Raw genomic sequence first — 19,280 nt, forward strand, 5'->3', positions numbered from 1 at the left:
ATCTCTGCATGCGGGTCACGTTAGAACATTTCTGCTGTGAAATGTCTTCTGCACCAGCCGTATTTATTTGCTTGTAGATCACATTACAGTAGTGACTAGTGAGCAGGAAGGGCCACATCACATCCAAATTAGTGGTAAATCGAATGCGACAACATGACAACTTATAGTACTTTCACAAAGTTCACGATTTTGTGCTTATTCAAAATTTGTAACTTTTTTCTGTAACATCAGTTAATTTATTTGGTTACTGTGATTTAATAACCGGTCTGAGAAATTGGGACTACACCTCCCCTTTAATTGGCTTCTGTAAAAGTGGCCCTGGTGTGAGTGTGTGTTTATTTTGGTGAGTGTGTGCCCTGTGATGGACTGGTGTCCCATCCAGGGTGTATCCCTCCTTGTGCCCGTTGATTTCCTGGTTTAGTTCCGGCTCCCCCCTGACCCTGTACTAGATAAGAAAATATCCAGTATAAGAAAATTGATGCACAGATGTTGTAGTTTATAAATTATTATAATAAGTTTTTATTTTCAAGATCTTGCATCAGCTCTTGAAATTCATTTATTATTTCATGGTTCAGTCTATCAATATGTTAATTAACTGATTGCTTTAGGAATCGACCAAACAGCTGGTCCATGAAAGTGAATCTGTTTCAAGTGAGCATGTCATGTTTTAAATGAGACAGAATTGAATAAACATTGTATAGATTTATAATACTTAATTTACATTTGCATATAGGCACCCACATACAGAATGCGCACATATACTGTATATGCTGAAAAACATTAATAAAATTGCAGTTAATGAGTAATGGAAGTAATTGTGGTAGTTTAATAATTCTCAGAGTATCTCGTCACAAAATAAACACACTGGGTTAAAGTTTAGATGAAGTTAGTAATGAAAATGGAATTTTTTTTCCCAAGTCTACAGCATCTCTGTGCAATACAGGACACGTCCACTAAAAGATTAGTAGACAATAGCCTGTCAGCTAAAGGGTTAAAAAACACTGAAAAACATTAAGTTAAATAAAACTGAAATTGACAAAAGTTTCACCAACAATGGGAAATACTATTTACCCAATCTTCCCGTTGTTGTTCTAAAATGTTCCCCATGACTGAAACGATAACGAATGTTAGAAATAGTGATGTATTTTTTTACATATTAGCTAGGTCTTATTTTTTATAGAGACTTTGAAAAATACACAGGAATGAATCTAACCAGCATTTTGAAACTGATGCATTGTTTGGTGTAATAAATACATTAAACCACAGAGCATGATAAAAAGATGAGATCCACAAACATCTTGTTTTTACTTTACGTGAGGCATACACAAGCATCGGGTAATTTGGAACCTCAACATCAATTTACACAAACATGTCATGAACTCTGAAAAATGTAACTTGGAAGAGAAACAGTTTCTCTCTCGAACAAAATTCCCTAAAAAAAGAGTAGTAGAGATTATCATGCGCATTACAAAGCACTGCTGTCAGTTAGAATGGCTTTACAGTATTGATACAAAAATGAAAGCAGGCCTCTAGAGTGTGCGACAGTGTTTCTCAGGGGGCCTTTTTCAAATCAAAATGTGAACAAGGCCTGACTGTACTGACTGTTTTGTTTGCTGGTGCTTTTGTTTTTTTCTGTTTCTTTTTGTTTTGCAAACACCAGGTTTCTTGTTTGAAGCTGGTGCAAACCTTGATGCTCATGAGATTAAGCTTCAAAGAAAAGCCCCTGCAAGGTTTTTCTATTTGTTGATTTGACATTCTCAGCATGCGCTTTGATAATTTAAAAGCTGTTTGTGAAGAACTGTTTGGGAACATGAGGTAAAAGTGCTGTGCCATTGTTTCTACAAGAGGTGATTGAGATTTATGAAGAAAAAAATAAACCACTTGATTTACGTACAATTACATTCATTCAGAGCTGAAGATTTTCATTTCTTTTTGGATTTTGGCATTTCCCACAGTCTTCTGTCATGCACTTTCGACCTTCAGTTAGTTACTTCTTTAAGATTTGAGGTGTGAAGCTGATATAACAGTGCACAGATGTTAGTAGGAATAATAATATTTCAATTTATTTTGAGAGAAAGAGGCTATTTTAAAGTATGGCAGTATATTTGAAGTGGCACAGTGGAAAAATGGTGAAACAGCAGAAAAAAATAACCTATGTAAGTGCTTAATTTTTTATTAGTTTGTAGTAAACAGTGGTGATTGTATCTGTTTTAATGGCAACAAATTTAAGGTAGGAAGGAAAACCCCAAAATGTCTACAATGCCATTTTTCCTGCCCTTTTGTCCTTTTTTTTGTACAATTTTTCAATACTTGTTATTGACATACTGTAAGGGAACTGAATACTCTTTCTAACAGATTTCTCAATCCACACTTATCAGCAAATTTAGAAGTGAAAAGAAATTCAAATTTGCTCCGAAAACAGAAAGCAATAATTTTTTTCTAGGGCAAACTGTCATATTCAGCAAATAATCCCCAAAAAGACAGAAAGAAATTTTCCTGTGTGAACATTTACTGGTTTCTACCGTAGATTGGCTCAAAACTACTGTAGATGCATTTAAATAATCAATTCATAAACATACAGTAATGTGGATGGAAAAGAAGCATAACCCTGCATTTTGAATTCTTATTTTTCATGTACCGTAATGTTTCAGGTCTTCGGAAGTTAAGGACGGGGAAGAGAATGAGCACTTGGCCACGCGACGAGAGGATAGTACGGACGTGTTTAGCTCCCAGTTTGAAAGAATTCTGGAATCGGACCGCTTGAAAAGCACCCTTTACAGCAGCCTGGACTCGCTCGACGCCCTCTCCTCTGCGGACGAGGCGGACCTCTACTTCAGCTTCGACCTGCCACTAACCCCGCTGATTCAGCAGCGCCTCAAGGAGAGCAGCCAGCTCCTGCAGAGTGCGGCCGAGTTGGGAAGGCAAGAGGTGCTGAGGGTGGCCAGCGAGGGCAGAGGCGGAAAGGCCACACTGGAGGTGTCGACGTCGTACTTGGAGGGCCCCCCAGGAGACTCGCTCAGCACCAGCCAGTCGGACCACCTTTTAGATAAATATTCAGCTGGACCTGTTGTCAATGGAGTCCTCGAGGGCACAACTAAAGCCAAAAAGGACTCTGGGTGGCTTCACTCCTGTCTGAGGTAAGGCAAGCTGCAGTTCCATTTCTTACAGCGAAGACTGGCTTTCTGTTCACGGAGTAAATACTGGCTTCAGCACTTGTTATTTCAGAGTTTGTTTTACTCTTTTTTTAATGCTTGCTTTAGTCCGACTCACAGGCAGTTTCATTTCTTCCACAGTGCTTCTGATCTCAGATCTCAAAGACCCAGACCTCTGTGAGATGGAAGAGGTTGTTGCATTGAACTTCAAAGTTAGGGTCTCAGATCCAGGTTTCTAATCAGCGTATCAGGGAGCTGAACCCACAGTCTTGATCATCAGATGCATGTGCAGTTATTTTTAATGCAAAGCAAATGACTGCTCCAGTACAAACGTTTGTTCATCAAATTTACTCATGATCTCATGAGGAAATTACTAATGATTTCAAAGATCATAAAGGCTGATCCTGAAATACTCTTAATTGGCATCAAGATTGTCTTTTCATTGTGGTGATATTTGGCAAATATGTACTACTTTATTATTGTAGCTGAGTGTAGTGAACTGAACAGTACTATGAGCGATGAGAACTGGCAAAATACATTCTCTCCTTGACTGTCCTCTGCTGGAATAAAATGGTACTGTTTGATGTGGAACAATTAGATAAGGTAAACCTCATAGATGATTAGATGACCACTTCAGGTGTACATGTAGCTCAGATAAAAATGGCAAAACTGAGAAATTCACTGAGAGATCAAGATGAAAATGTCTTAAATTCTTGACTCATAAAGAATAACGAGCTGCATACTGGTCTGTGAGACAAAAGGTGAAACCTCTTATAAAATACAATGTCAGTGAACCTCTTAAAAATGGTTGCTTTGACGATATTATGAGCAAGCACTTGTGTTCATATATTCAGAGATTACAGTAAGATTCAAGATTTTGTATTCTGTTAACTATGTTGAAGGCAAGTGAAAATGTTTAGAGAGCCCTTTTCCCCACAATTTGTGGGTTTGAGGAAATGACATTTATTAAGAACTTGTGTTCTTTAGTTTAAAAATGAATATTTAAGCAGCTGTATGTACAGTTTGCTTTGGAAGTAATAGTGCAGGTCATTGTATAATAATTACCTTCACTTAATAATCAAAAATTAAATGTGGAATTATTAAATGTGTAACAGTGGTTTTGTAATGTGCCTTGAAAACATTCACTGTACTTCAGTTTTTCTGTTTGGGTGATTTGAATAATAAAAGATAATGACAACTACAAAACATCTTTATCAAGAAACTTAACTCCTTTGTTCTAATTCTGGCAGGACATTATTTGTAATTTAGAATTTGAACTGGCACTGGCATTTCCATCACTTTAACTTTGTAAGAAAAGAGCAGCAGGGATTTTTATAACTGTGAATACTGTTAAGACAGCACATGTGCGGTATCATGTGTAATTCGTTTTCAAGCAGTTGACTAGACTTTTAAAGGACAGCTCTCCACATCAGAGTAAACTGCCAGGCAATTTGGAACACAGACGAAAGGCTTCACAGCTGTCTTGTGTTAATGAGAGGCCATGTCAGTCGTAGACCTATGTGTCAAAACAGCACTGAGTGCACAGCCAAATTTGGATACATTATATTTAACATAAGTCAATTCCTATAATTTTACTTTATTCTATTAAGAAATTGGAATCCAATTATACCTATAAGGAGATTTTATTTTCTATATTCAGAGATCCATCAAGTGACATGTGGTAAAGTAGTTTTATTCTTTTGTAATTGAGTTGGGAGTAAAATGACATGCAATACAGACTTTAATGAGCCTTGTGCTGACATCCAATTCCCTGTAGAATCTGCTCATTTTTCAATGACAAGGTAGTCTGAAAGAGATTGCTGGATCCAACATCTTCCCCAGTGATTGCTCTCTGGTCAGTCTGCTACAGAATATCAATTTGCTTAGCAGTCCCTTGGATGACTTTACAGAACTGCTTAGAAAAATGAAAGTTCCAAAAGTTAATTATGCCATTAAGAAAGGAAAGTGATACACACTGTAACCTTTTTAAAGAAATGTCTCATTTTCATATAAGAACATTAGAGCAATACAAAAGTACAATTGATCTCTGCATAATGAAATAGGTAGTGTATGATCACTAAAGGTTTATTGTATCGATCCCTGTCCTGTATGTGTGATTTTTTTTCTGTAACTTTTTTCAGTATATACAACAAACTAGATACCTGTAGCTGTTTGAAAAAAGGCTATGTTGTCTTTTGTTGTTTTTTGTCTTTTTTTTTTTTTAAGTACTAGGCCTATGACATAGCCTACAGGAAACAGAGAATTCCAAATTGACCTGTGTTAGGATTGCACTAAAACAAGTGGCAAAAAGACATTGTATAGTACATGATTAAAGACACAGTACTTACAGTATGTCAATCTGGTATGGCTAATATGTAGATAGTGTAGCTCACATCAGGAAACTTGTTCAATTTAACATCCATACTGCTTTATGGTGTCCACTCATCCACTTTCTAACTGGAAATCTGGGCAATGGGGGATGCCTGAGACCATCCCAGCAAGCAGTGGGTGCAAGGCAGGATACACCCTGGACAGGATTCCAATCCATCACAGGGTACAACATGCATTCACAGGGCTAACTTTCTGAGAAGGCAATTAATTGCCAAGTTTATCTTTGGGCTGTGGAAGGAAACTGGAATACCCAGCAGAAACCCGCCTGAACATGGGGAGAACATGCAAACTCCACGGAGATTGCCCCCGCCGTTCTGAGGCCCTGGCTGTGCGAGGCAGCAGTGCTGACCACTGAGAAACTGTGCCGTCCACTTTCTGGTGTGTTTACTAATATACTAATACTAGTATATTAAACTAGATACACTGAGTGTCTAATGGAAAACATTTTGATTTGTTTTACCATTTGGATCAGTGAATACTGAAAGGAAAGGTTTGGTAATACTGCCAGTCCATGTTCCTTTCCTGTGATGAAAGAATGAGCTGGTAGTCATCTTATGGTAACTTCAGTTACTTACGTCTTGTCGTTAAAGTAGGAGAGGTCTGGAGAGAGAAGCCACTGATTGTATTCTGGTAAATAAAGGTCAAATCCCTCTTGTGAAAGAAACATATGGAACAAGGAGGTGAAACAAAATAAGAAGAGAAAATTGCTACTGTAGATGGAGTGCTTCCTCCTTCCTCAGTTTGCTCATTTCCTTTCCTATGCTACTCTTGAACACTGGACATTAGACAAATTTTTAATGTATGAAAGTAAAATACCATTATATTTACCATTATACAGTATATTACTTGTATATGGATATACAGATTTTGCTCCTTTTGGTGCAGGGTTAATGTTTTGGGGAGAAAATGAATGTTTAACCTCATTCATTGATACGTCCCGATTTTTTAAGTTGCATTTAACTTGAAAAATACCGTAAGGAAGTTTGGTCTTTAGTAATGCCACAACAGTCTTTCCACTTTCACCCACCCAGTGTACCACTCATGCCTGGTGTTCTCTCAACAGACTCCCTTTACTGTTAACTTGTGTAACAGAATACAGTCTATAGGCAGACATTTAGGGCCCTCTATCGTTTTTGTCTTTCGGTATTACTTCTGATTCATAGCAGCTTCACATGCAATGTTTATGTTGCCAATATTCCTGTTTTCTTCCTTTTCAGACAGTTACTGAACCACACCATTGTAATTTACTGATTGCTGCAACATTTGAACTTGTTTAGTCCTCATCGTCACTGGTGTGGGAAGTGAGGCCACTGTAGAAGTATGATTTTCTCTTATGCGCTTGTGGGCAACAACACCACAGTTCACTGTAATTATGCCTTTTGTTACGTACAGTATTGTCCGTGTTTGGAGCCCCTGTTGGAAGTGCTGTGTCAAGTGCTTATGGCTTATGGATACTCTCTCTTGTTTCCCTAAGCTCGATTGGTAAAATGCCATTGGGACCTGGAGATTTATTAATTTTGAGTGCTGCTTAAACACTTCTCTTCTATGGTTATACTGTTTCATAAAGAACTTTCACAGCCTGGGGCCAGTTGTTGACTTCTTCCTCAGTGAACACCTGAGTGAAATACTCATTTAGCACATTTCTGTTTGTTTGTCTAGAAGTTTCCCATTATTGTTCTGCACACATTTTACAGCACCCTTTGCTGTTCTTTTGCTGTTGAATTTACTGAAAGGACCTATTATTTATTGTAGCATCCAGTGTAATAATCCTTCTCTGTTTTGGTGTTTATAATATCCTGTTTTATATGTTTGCAGTTCATTGGGCACCTTTTCTTTAACTGGATTCTGATTTTATCTAATGTTTTCCTGAAGTGCTACTTTTTCCTTTGTATTTGTACATGTTGATTTTTTTGTAACTGTTAGCACTATATCTGTAATGTAGAGATCTTAAATATGAAAAACTTGAGTGTCCAAAAATATTTAAATGGCCTTTAATCACGACCGTGGATCAGGTAAAAGAGATTAAAAGGAACAAAATCTGCATGCTGCTGCTGCTGATGATGATGATGTACTTGATCACTTGACCTGTAATGTATCAATCGGGCGTAGAGAAATACTATATGTGAACACATTTCCCCAAATTTTGGAAGGTTGTGGAGGCAGAATCCTGACATCGTGTTCCTTCAAGCTTCATAGACGCCATGTTTGCAGTGCCACAAATGTTCAACACGGAGAGAAAATGATGAAGACACTGTTGCAGGATTCTCCTGGCACCATCCGTGTTGACAATCAGAAGCAAAGACTGTAATCTGTGAATAACCTGTTTTGAAGTATTGATGACTGCTGAAGAACTTAAAGGAGCTAAAAGGTTTGGCTTTTTTGAAGTTTTTTATTCATGAAATAGCGGTGAATGTGGTATGGGTGTAAGTATAGGTAGAAGCCATAAATGTTTTTTTTCAGACAATGGTTTTCCTAGACTTCTCTCTCAAGGAGCACTCCAGTTGTGCAAACTGTATATCGTGTACTGTATATGTCTCTGTTAATTTGGGGTTCCACCACCCCTGATTTCTTTGATTGGCTGGAAAGACAATGCAGCCAGGTGTCTATCTTACATTGCCCGAGCCAGCTCAACCTGGGGTAAAAGGCTGGACCACGATGCTGAAGGCTGAGAGGGAGATGCTTGCATTGGTTGCGTTTCTAGCTTGATTGGCAGGATCTGACCATTCCTGAGCCCAAGAGGGAGGAGCTGCCCCCTGGCGTAGGTCTGCTTCTGAGCAAGCCATAAAGGTGAAGGAGAATGGAAGAAACTCCTGTCTGCCATAACCTCTTTAATGGTGGCTACTCCTGATCCAAGAAGGGCACCTGTGAAAAGCAGAACTAGTCTTTGCTGGGAGTGGTAGCTGAATCGGAAGGTGACCATTTGGCCCACCAGATACCAAAACAACAGCGTAATTAAGAGGCTTCACCCTGGGAGCCCGATCAAAGAAATATGTTAGATTTCAGCTTAGGCCAGTTTTCATGGCAACACTGTGATTCTGACTTCGGAGAGGGGCAGCTTATTTGCTAAGGAGGTGGGTACCTTCTCTCAAGTTAAGAAGCCGAGTAAGGCTGTACTCCCCTGTGATGACTCACTGGGGAAACTACAATGCCTCTGTGATGCATGGCCCTACTCACTGAGGGATTTTATTGTTGGTTGTCTCAAGGACTTTCTGAAAGCTGAAGCCGTACACATATGTTAAAACTGTATGCACCACTCTAGGGACGATATTTTCTTGCTTTCAGCAGCTGGAGAAGAGAATTTCAGCTGCTCTGACATCTGCCGACAAAGAAATAAATGGGTGGATGCTAAGCTATCTGTTTCCAGAACTATATACTGCTTAATTACTTCTGGCTGAAACGTAGGACTGAATCTGCTGCTCTGCCTTGTGTATGATTGGCGTTGACGTTATCTTATTATGAAGGTCTTTCTGTCAAACTAGCTACCTGTATGGCACATAAGGTTTATGTTGGCTCTGATGTTTAGAGGGACAGGTCTTGTGGCTTCATTTTTAAACTTTTTTGCTATACTGATCTACTGCTCAACTTTCAGGCCACCAGAGGATTAGATGCATCATGTCAGCATTACATAGCTTCACAGATATTCTTCTGGATTACTCTGTTCTCACAACATAGCACTGAAAATGCTACACACTAGTGTTTAGACCTTCACTCTGTTTTAGGCAGAACTTACTGCTTTTCCTGGCCAAGCTGAAGAGCAATCTCAACAGCCAATCCAGCATGTTTGACACAGCATGTGAAATATTTACTTTGGGTCTGCAGAAAAGCACAAGAACATATGAAAGGATGCACATGGGAGGAGATCTTTATCAACCCTGTTTATTTAAAAGTTGAGCAATTCTAAAATTTTGTCCAGCTGTTTTTTTGAAGGAGCAGAATTTAGGCTTCAAAAGACACACCCAACTCTTTGTATAAAGAAGTGTTCCTGTTTCACTTCTGTGTCAAACTAATTTCTTATAATATTAGTACTATTACTAATACAAAATCTGGAGTCTTGCAGATTCGTTAATCAATCGTCTTAAAGACTACACCCTTTGTTTTAGGGTGTAGGAGACTGTTCTTTCCTTTGTGGATTCAGTGTGTGATTTTCCTTGCAAAGGTGATGACTGGATTCAGGAAAAATAATGAAAAGGGCTGCTATTCTGGGCTATTTTACATTCATTCTTGACATGGCATTTTTATACTGTCATAACAATTTTGCAGCAGGACTGTTGGCTGAAGTGTGTTATTTTGGGCAAGAGTGTTTTACATCTTTACATCAGTTGGTTCATAATTGCAGAAGAAGTTGTGTTTATGGTGAGGCAATAAGAGACAAGACAAATGTGCAAGCTGTGGTTTCACTCAGCTAGTTGGGTAGTATAGCTAGTTAAATAGATTGTATTTGCACTTGGGATCTTACTATCACATTGTTATGGGATTGTTTAAAGTATTTTTTTAGCTGATTATCTACTTGTTGTTAACAGTTGTATATGCAAGCTTCTTTTCTCCTGCTTGTTACGGTTTGTGCTTGTTACACATGTTCAGCTAACAGGAAGTGGATTGTCCTTTACTTACGTGTTCTGAATTGTATTTAAATGTTACATCCTGGAATATGTGTGCCATGTTCCGTCTAAAGATTAGAGCCCATCATCGTAAGAACTTTGTTTGGTTCAGAAAACCCTGCCGATGTTCACAAAGTTCAAAATACGTTGTAGCTCATATAGTTCATTGAATAAAACAATATGGGCATTTGAGATGATTAATAAGAAAACAAATGTTAGTGGTTTTAGCAGTGATACTGAAGATGATAGTGCGTTATAGTATTTACTTGTACCTACTGTCATTTTCACTTTGGTTTGGTACAAGGGCAGTGGACTCCATAAGGCTTAGGCCCTTAGAAGTAAAGCTTTACAGAGATAAGGATTGCTAGAGGATGAGTCTTTTTAATTTGATTGTTAGCACTGGACACACTCCTAACTCTGCTCTCTTTCTTGAGTTGCATCCAAACTTCTGCAGAAGTTTTAAATATAAACTGCTGGAGTATCTTTAATTGGTTATTTGTGCATCAAGGAAAAAACATTCACTGTGTTACAAATTGTGTTTGTAAGACAACAATATTTGCAATTTTTCAGGAGGAGGGTGAATGCTTTCTGAAGACACTACAGTATATATGATGTTTGGTAATTGAGAAATATGGGTGTAGAAGATTCTATTTTTTCATGTGGACACAAACTCTTCTTGTAGTGACTTTATTTATGTTTCTCCATTCCTGCTGCACTACATTGACTCCAGAGATGTATTTGCAGTCCTCATATCTGATGACTGGCCAGTTTGGTATTTTGTTTACTATTTGATTTGGATTAGGATTTGCTTACGTTAAATTCTGTCTTTTTAATTTCTAATTCCTTAATAAGAATAAGCCCTTCTTAAAGCACAAAAGAGGTATCAGAAGATTTTATAGAGATTAACAGTAGTCCTGAATCAAGTCTAATTCTTAATGGGAAGTAACAAAATGCTTTTGTAGGGGGCTGTTATACTGCATTTGCTTCTAGGTTGAACAAACCGCAAAAATATGACTTTTTGAAGAGCAAATGTGACCACTCTGAAGACCCAATTCATATTTCCTAATATACAAAACAAAGTGACACTACTATAAAATGCTATAATGCAATAATACATGCAGTGTTATGAACATAAAAAATGTATCCTTCAACAAATTCATTTGGCAACAAATTCACAAAGATTTTTACTGGAAAAACAGAACAGACATGATGCGGGTAAATTCCTTAAGCTTACAAACAGCAACATGGGAACATCAGCAGGGGATTTAATGTAAAGGTCACATGCTAGTCATGTGTGGAGTCTGCCAGTGTTGGAAACTAAGTGATGTACTGTACAACTGTGATGCGTGCTTTGCACTAGGTTGCAGGTGCTTTCCTCTGTGATTCAGTCTCTTTCCTATGGTAGAGCCTGGACAAGCATGTGCCTGTTCTCTGGTCTCTGAGCCCTAGATGCCACCCATTGTCCCAGTTCATCATTAAATGAGCGGCACGAGGACATGCATTTGTCCTGCTGGTTGTCACGTGAGGATAAGCTGGCAGGAAGGGCAGCAAGTGAGATTCCTGGACTTGATCACTGCAGTTTTGCGTTTTGCAGTAATTCACAGGAAATTACATTCTGTAGCGATTTAGACATTTCTGTCCCGAACAGCACCCTTGGATAATGATGCATTAATCTAGGAGAATGTCATGACTCTTGTAGTCTCCCAGCTTTTCATTGAGGAACTGTGGTTGTTTTGTCTTGCTAGATTAGGAATTACAGGCTGCGAACACCCCAGATAGCAGGCACTGAGTTAGCCCAGCCTCCAATACGCCAATGGCATGAAGACGCTATTCACTTGATACACAGGGCATATTGGTTCCTTTCTGTGCTTTTCTTTCTGGATTTTCTACAGACTGCACATTCAACAGGAAGTTGCCTTATCATAGCTCTTCCACTAATGAGGTGATTTAATGCAGATGCAACAGTGAAAGTCACAAAATTAATCACTTCGTACCAAAACCTTTTTTATTTTTATCCAAATATGTTTAGAAAAACAAACATGCGTAAATAGAGTGCTGGGTTTCTTTAGATGATCGGCATATACTGTAATGTAAAAGTATAATCATGATTTCTCATTTAACATTTCCTGCATGAAAGAGATTACATATATATATATAGTATATTACATATAATTATGCTGGATATTTTTTTTTTAAGACACATTTCCCAGCAGTAGAAAAGGTTCAGAATTAAAAATGAAACACTATATGAACGTCTTCAGTCAATACCCCTTCACTCATCAGACAAAACCACTTATGAAACATATATTAAAGAACAAATATCAGAAATACTGTATTTTTTAAATTATGTTGAGTTCACTTTGCAGAGAGAATTTAATTATTTATTTAAATTATTACATTTTTATTTACTTATACATATCTGTCAAAAAAGTTAAATTATTCCTGACTTCCTTTTTACCATAAATTGTGGAGAGAAAAGAAACATTTTGATGATTTCCTCTCAAGTGTCTCTTGATATCACTTTCCATTAGTTTAAGATAATTAATGTAACAATTGTTGTGTCTTTGCATTGCTGCATGACTTGCACTAACACGAATGTAACAGTGTAATGGCAGATATAATCTCCTTCAGAAAGCAGCTGTGATTACATCACTGAGTTGCTTTGCTTTGTTGGGGTACTGTTTTTGATCTGTCAATATATAATTTACACTTTTTAGAACAATTGCCCGGTTGTTCGAGGGGTATTGTAATGAAATGCTGTTTCCAGTACAGCTGGGTAAGCTTTGGTTTTGTATTACGATCTGAGAGAACCAGACACAGAAACTGACCAGAACATTATTTAAAGCTGTGTGAAATGGCTCTTTAAAAAAATTGAGTGCATTAAAATACATAAAAACTGTCACTGAAGTAACATGAGCTCAGACATTGACATCACTGGACATAAATAGGATTCCAGACGCTTGTGAAGGGAAGCATGCAAGGAGGCTTACAGTACTCACAGGGTTAAAAGCAAAAGCTAAGTCATTTTCGACCAGGATTTCAGTCATGCTGTATGATAGAATTACCACTCAGCTCTCAGGAAGCTGTGGCACCCCCTACAACTGTATTTTAATGAATAAGCAGAATTTAGTACCTGTGTCCTACAACCCAAGGAACAACTGCTCCTCTGTCTCCATGTAGGTCAGAACAGCCACTGAAGGCCAGTCACATGGCTTAGGAAAACAGAAGTGATTATTACTGACTTCCCAGTTTAGAGGCTCATATGGGCTCCTTTGTGTCTGGGTGTTTCTCCCATCCCGGCCTATCCGATGCTGAACACGGCTCCATTCAGTAAGTCTCGACCTTCAGCATGCATGACATACTCATTTATCGTCATGACGATGGCAGCTACTGCTTTCCATGCGCTGAAAGAAACGAGCCGCGTTTCCTCCAGCTTGCTAGTCCTGCAGTGTCTTTTTCTGAGCCGCGTGCTGGCTAGGGGATCTTTTGATTTCTTTATTCTGAAGTGCAGGTTGGACGTGGCAGGTTTTGCTTTGCTGGCTTTATTTCTGCAGGTTTTTCTGTCCCAGGAAGTGGGAGGTGCTTTTGCTGGCAGGGAAACATGTGAGCCTCAATAAAGATGCAGCAGGCAAAAGAAAAAAACCCCAACTAAAAACACAAATACGATCCTGATGCTCGGTCCTGCTGATGTAAGAAAGCATCCATTCCTGTGACATTTTGTGCAGTCGGTGCAAAGAAAACTAGTCTGCCATGTACAACAGCTCATCTTATTTTAATAAGACGAGGATATAGGTTGATGCAGGTTGTGGTAAAAATAGCTAATATGCAAGGATTGACTGAGAGAGGAAACAGTAATTTTATTCAGAAAAGAATTTGGAGATGAACAGCGCAGAAAGTGAAGTTAAGTTTTAAGTATTAATTTACTTTTTTCAAATAATGCTTATATCTGTGAAAAGTGTAATGTAAGAAACGTGGATTTTGAATTTGCCTTTATTCTTTTTTCTTTTCTGGGCTGAGCCACAGAGAAAAGAGGTCCTTTAAAACTCTCCACATGTCTTGAAAAGGAAGTCTGTGTAAAATGTATCAGTAGGCGGCAAACTTTCATCTCTAAAGCTAAAGGCTTGCATGCCAGCCCAGTGTAGATTGCAAATGGAGCAAGAGCAGAGTTCTCAGACGAGTACCCATTGACATCACAACCCAATTGTTAAGTTAAATTGGGCTAAAGCATTGGTTCTCAGTCCTGGTCCAGTGGGGCTCCCCTGTCTGCTGGTTTTTGTTCCATCTGGGCCCATAATCACCAGTGTAGACTGATGAGTGGAATTTATCCACTTGGTGGTTTAGATTTTTCTGCACTTAGTCCATTATTTCAAAAATACCGTAGTGGAAATCCATTATTTCTAACAACTTTGATGCACAGAACCTTAGGCAATCTTGCCTTTTGGCGATATACACTGTATATATTGTTACAAACTAAGCATTTTTGTAGTAGGGCTGCTGAATTAATCAATTACTCCCTTATTTCTTACTAAATAGCTCATAGAAGGTGATCAGTCAATGAAAAGACGCAGGTGGGAATGATGCTGTATCAGACAACTCCCACAGTGTTCTTCTTTCTGTTGAAATCCTGTTGGTTAGGTTTCAACTGGCATACCTGAGTTCTGAAACTCGCTAATTAGCACAGGGTTCATATAGATTCTAAATCTTGGTCAGCTCTTTAGGAGTTGAAAGCATCTGTGTCTGAGAACTTGACTGGAAGAACAACAACCCAAAGACACAGGGGTCACCCAGGACCACAACTGAGAGCTACTGGTTTAGCCCAATTCAGCAGTTTTCAGTCCCCAAAGCTCAAAGCTCTAGAAGGTGAGGCTTTCTTCATCTTTACCACTAGCTCTGTGTTAGACAGCAGTCCACACTGTTCCCTTTTGTCTTAGAAGACAAAAAAATATGCAGTTGCTCAACTGAAGAAAGAGGTTTTTGTAAGTTTTAGATTCCTGTAAATTCTTCTCAGTTGCAGGTTAAGATGTGAAATGTCTGTGGGTAAAACTAATTAACAATATTGACATTCATTTGTCATTGTAAAAAAACAGCATTAACAAATTGGACATGCAGTTTCTACTGTATTTGACCTCAGCAGGTTTTCATGTCCAACAAAGTGTCTAATGCTTAGTAAAATGGTATCAAAAAATTGTATCAAATCTAATCTTGCCAAGGAAAACTTGACAGATCAGATATCCGAATAATAATGTTTAAAGTGTTTAAAAATCACCTTGGTGAAAAATAATGTGGATTATTCTCTAAAACAACAAAGATAAAGATTATCCTTTGAAAATTACTGTTGAAATTTCACCAGGACGCTGGAGCGAATACCCCTACTCTTTTTGAGAAATGCCCTGAGAATGGCCACAGAGAGCCAGGCCCTCGGTTTTATGTTTTATCCTAAGGACGGTGCCTTTTTTTAAAGTATAATGTCCCATTCACTATATTGGGGGATTAGGACGCAGACAGACTGCAGGGTGAGTGCTACCTACTTGTCCCAATAACACCTCTTCCAGCAGCTTTTGCAGGAGGTCTCCCATCCACAAACTCGCCGGGCTCACACCTGGATAGCTTCAGTGGGTTGCCAGCTGTGAGATGTAGTGTGATATAGCTGCTGGCTATATCACTTTGGTCTTTGGTGCCCTCTCTTCATGATATCATGTTAGCTGCTATGTGCTTAAATTCAGGCTTTTGAATTGCTTTCAGCTTTCAAAGTTAAAGTGTTGCATGAGGCTTTAGGATTTGTACATTACAGTGCTTTGCCAGGTTCTAAGCTTTCACTGGATCTACTTCTGACAAATTGGTCCTTTTAAGTCACAAATACAATAGACCAATTTGTCATGCGCTGTACCAAAGTTAGATCCCCCTTGTCATTTCGCAAGCGTTAATGCTAGAAATTAATGCAGTAGCTTTAGAAGGTGATCCTTGAATTGAATAATCGAAGTCAGTTTTATGGGATTTGTAACTCTAAACAGAAACCTCAGCTTGCTGAAATTGGGTAGACACCTACTCCTACAATTACTAATCGACTGCATCAGTCCCCCTATCAAGAAAAACAGTAGATTTTAAAACTGTTGTTACTTTTAAAAATACTGATCCAGAGAGAAATTTAACTGTAGGTTTTAAAAGCTACAGGCAGTCAAGCAGTTTGTACAGGTGCATAGCTGAGCAACAGTCTTCATCCTTTGACTTCTTTCCTGTTCTTTTTTCTTTTTAAACTCTTTACTGTTCTTCAGTATCCTTAGAGTTTTTTGTGAATTGATTGATTTTCCCCTAGATGGCTATACAGTATGTTCTTCATTGCTCATACAGGACACGCATATTCTGCTGTTATGAGTCTAAGAACTCTTTATACGCAGAGGATTTTTAAACAAGGCACTTTAAAACAGTTTGTGTACAGTTTTGTCCATAGCGTAAAGTAACATAATAATGATAGAACATCTATGCCTTGCAAAGGTATACATCCCCTTTCAGCAATGAATTATAACTTAATTAAAAGTGCTCGAACTGTACAATCTTATGGATTACAGATGTTAAATGTCAGCAAAGCCTGCAAAGAAGAAAAAACTAAAAAATGTTGTTTGCGTAAGTATTTACTCTGTGGAATATGCAAAGCAAAAGTTATTTCAGGTGTACAAAATTACTCTGTCAAACAATTAGTTGACTGAAACTTGCTTAGTTTGAGCATTCAAAATTTGACGAAACATTCACTTTAAAAATATCTATCATAAAGTGTATATACAGTGAAATTGGTTATTTTGACAAATTACAAATTTGTTTTCCAGTTTAAAAGAAAGTGAGACAAAAGTACAGAATGTCCGCTTTTATATCTTTTATACATGTTAACCCACCTTACCAATCTCTCCCCCCCCAACTCTCACACACAATTTCAGGTCAGCAGTATTGTGACAAATACATAAAAGTTAATTAAACTAGTAAAAAGGTAGTGTATGGTTGCATACTCCTAGCATGCAATGCAATGAATGTTTCTGGCCCATCAACTTGCCGCCATTTCTTAATTGCAGCTGCTTTCGGTTGTGGCTTGGTTGTGGTGTCGTCTGACTTTAGTTTCCATTTCAACAAGTACTGTAAAATGCAGCTCAATAGGATTCAGATCAGGAGACAGACGTGGTCAGTTCAAAACTTTCTACTTCTTCTTCCTGAACCACCCCTTGGCTCCTTGTTCTCTTTATGTTTTGGGTCATGGTCTTGTGGCAGGGAGAATTGCTGCCCACTGATTTTGGAGGCATTTTTTGGACAAGGGTAGACAAGCTGTTTCTGTGCACTTCAGAACTCATTCGTCAGCTGTCCTCATCGGTTACATCATCAATAGAAACCAGTGAACCCTTTCCAGAGGCAGGCCATGACACTACCTTCACCATGGTTGTGTGCTTAGGATCTTTGGCTCTTTCTCTGTTTCTCCACACTTCTGCCATTCTGTCTTTTTGATAAAGGTTTATCTTTGTGTTGTCTGTCCACAAAACATTTTTTGAGTACAATGGCTCATCTTTGCAAATTCTAATCTGGCCTTACTGTTTCTGTGCTGGTGAGAGGTTGGTATCTTGCAGTGTTTCCCTTGTAATTCTCCAGTCAAAAGGCCCCAGCGCACAGTAAATTGAGATACTTTTACTCCTGCACTCTGAATACTGTCTGCAGTCTCTTTGGCTATTTTATGATTGTTTTAGGATTTTTCTTCAGATCTCTAAAAATTATTTTTGTCATCAGCTGCTGTCATCTTCTTTGGATGACCTGGTCTCTGCTGATCGCTTACTCATCCATTACTTTTTTTAAGACATTCCATATTTTTGATTTTACGATTCCCAATCTTTCTGCTGTGGCACTGATTTGAATTTTCTTTGTGCTCATCTTCACAATTGCTTGCTTTTCCATTATCGACAGCTCTCTAATATTGGTCTTCTAACTCAAGAGGCAGACCTAAAAGGTAATCTCCAAAGGCTGGACCCAAGTGTGTACCTTTAAAAGGTCTTTTATGTTTGCACAATTAGTGCAACATGGAACACCTGAGCAATTAGAAACACCAGGCAAGCATAAGTATTGCAACAAATGGCTGACAGAACTGGGGGGGGATTGAACACAACAAATGACATTTGTTCCAACATGGATAAACATGGTTGCAAAATACCTGGGTTACAAAGAAAAACAAACTGAAATTCTATACCTTTGACTCATATTAATCTTTTGAAAGTACAAATTTAATTAGTACACAGCAAAAATGGCCAATTTCACTGTCCCAGTCCTTACACTTTTCACTGTATCCGATATTTGTCCTTCAGCAGACGGGGCATTAGAAGGTGAATGGAAGGTAAAAGATGGCTGAATCTGTTGAGTGGAAGACAGGCAGGTCAGGGCAGCAGCTGGCTTTAACTCCACAAGGGAACAGAAATCCCAGACACCCCCCAAGACAACTGCAGAGTGGCACGCATTGTCATCTCTACTCACGCTGTGTGTAGGTACTGATCACTGGTCTGGTCTATCTTCACTTTAAGCCACAAATTATCATTTTGTTTTCATATAATCAAATCCGTGCATCAAATCACACATAAATAAAATTGTATTGTACTTGTCATTATTATGAATCTCCTGATCGCGATTACAAATTGCTCAACCATAAAGAAAACAAATACCAAATGTTGACGTTTCTGTCCAAATTGCTTTGGAGGGCACTGGTGAGGTTGTGATTTGTTAATAGTGAATGGACCCAGGGATATTTATCAGAGAGTACAGTACATGCACATATTGATTATGCTATGTTTTCAAATGCTGAGGCCTAACATTCTACTATCACTCATTAGAGGCTTTACATATACAGAGCACCTTTTCACTGTTCCTTTCTTTATCTCTAGCATTATACACATAATAAATTATCCCCAAGAAAGAGCTGTATGTAAAACTTTCTCCGTGAAGCTCAGCTGTGAAGTTAAGAGGGGACTTTTCTTAATAAATCGCAATCTTAGAGGCAGTGTTGGTATTGAGTAGTGGCCGTTTATTGTTGGAACGATTTTCATTCCCTTTTCTAAACTACTTTATCCATTTCCATTGTTGGATTTTTTTGCCCCCAAGTTGTGACATTTTACAGAAGATG

At 38.4% G+C, this 19,280-nt stretch overlaps 1 protein-coding gene across 2 annotated transcripts in view; it reads left to right on the top strand.

The window, feature by feature from the left end:
* psd3l (pleckstrin and Sec7 domain containing 3, like) overlaps positions 1-19,280 on the top strand; it is a 241,572-nt gene that overhangs the window by 57,275 nt on the left and 165,017 nt on the right. For both annotated transcript variants that reach the window (XM_088629209.1, XM_088629210.1), the window contains one exon: positions 2,652-3,137. In XM_088629209.1, coding sequence (XP_088485335.1) covers positions 2,652-3,137 — 486 coding nt within the window. The remainder of the gene's footprint in view (positions 1-2,651; positions 3,138-19,280) is intronic.

The sequence above is a fragment of the Lepisosteus platostomus genome, chromosome 4, assembly GCF_059453375.1.
Source record: "Lepisosteus platostomus isolate fLepPlt1 chromosome 4, fLepPlt1.hap1, whole genome shotgun sequence".
Classification (NCBI taxonomy): Eukaryota; Metazoa; Chordata; class Actinopteri; order Semionotiformes; family Lepisosteidae; genus Lepisosteus; species Lepisosteus platostomus.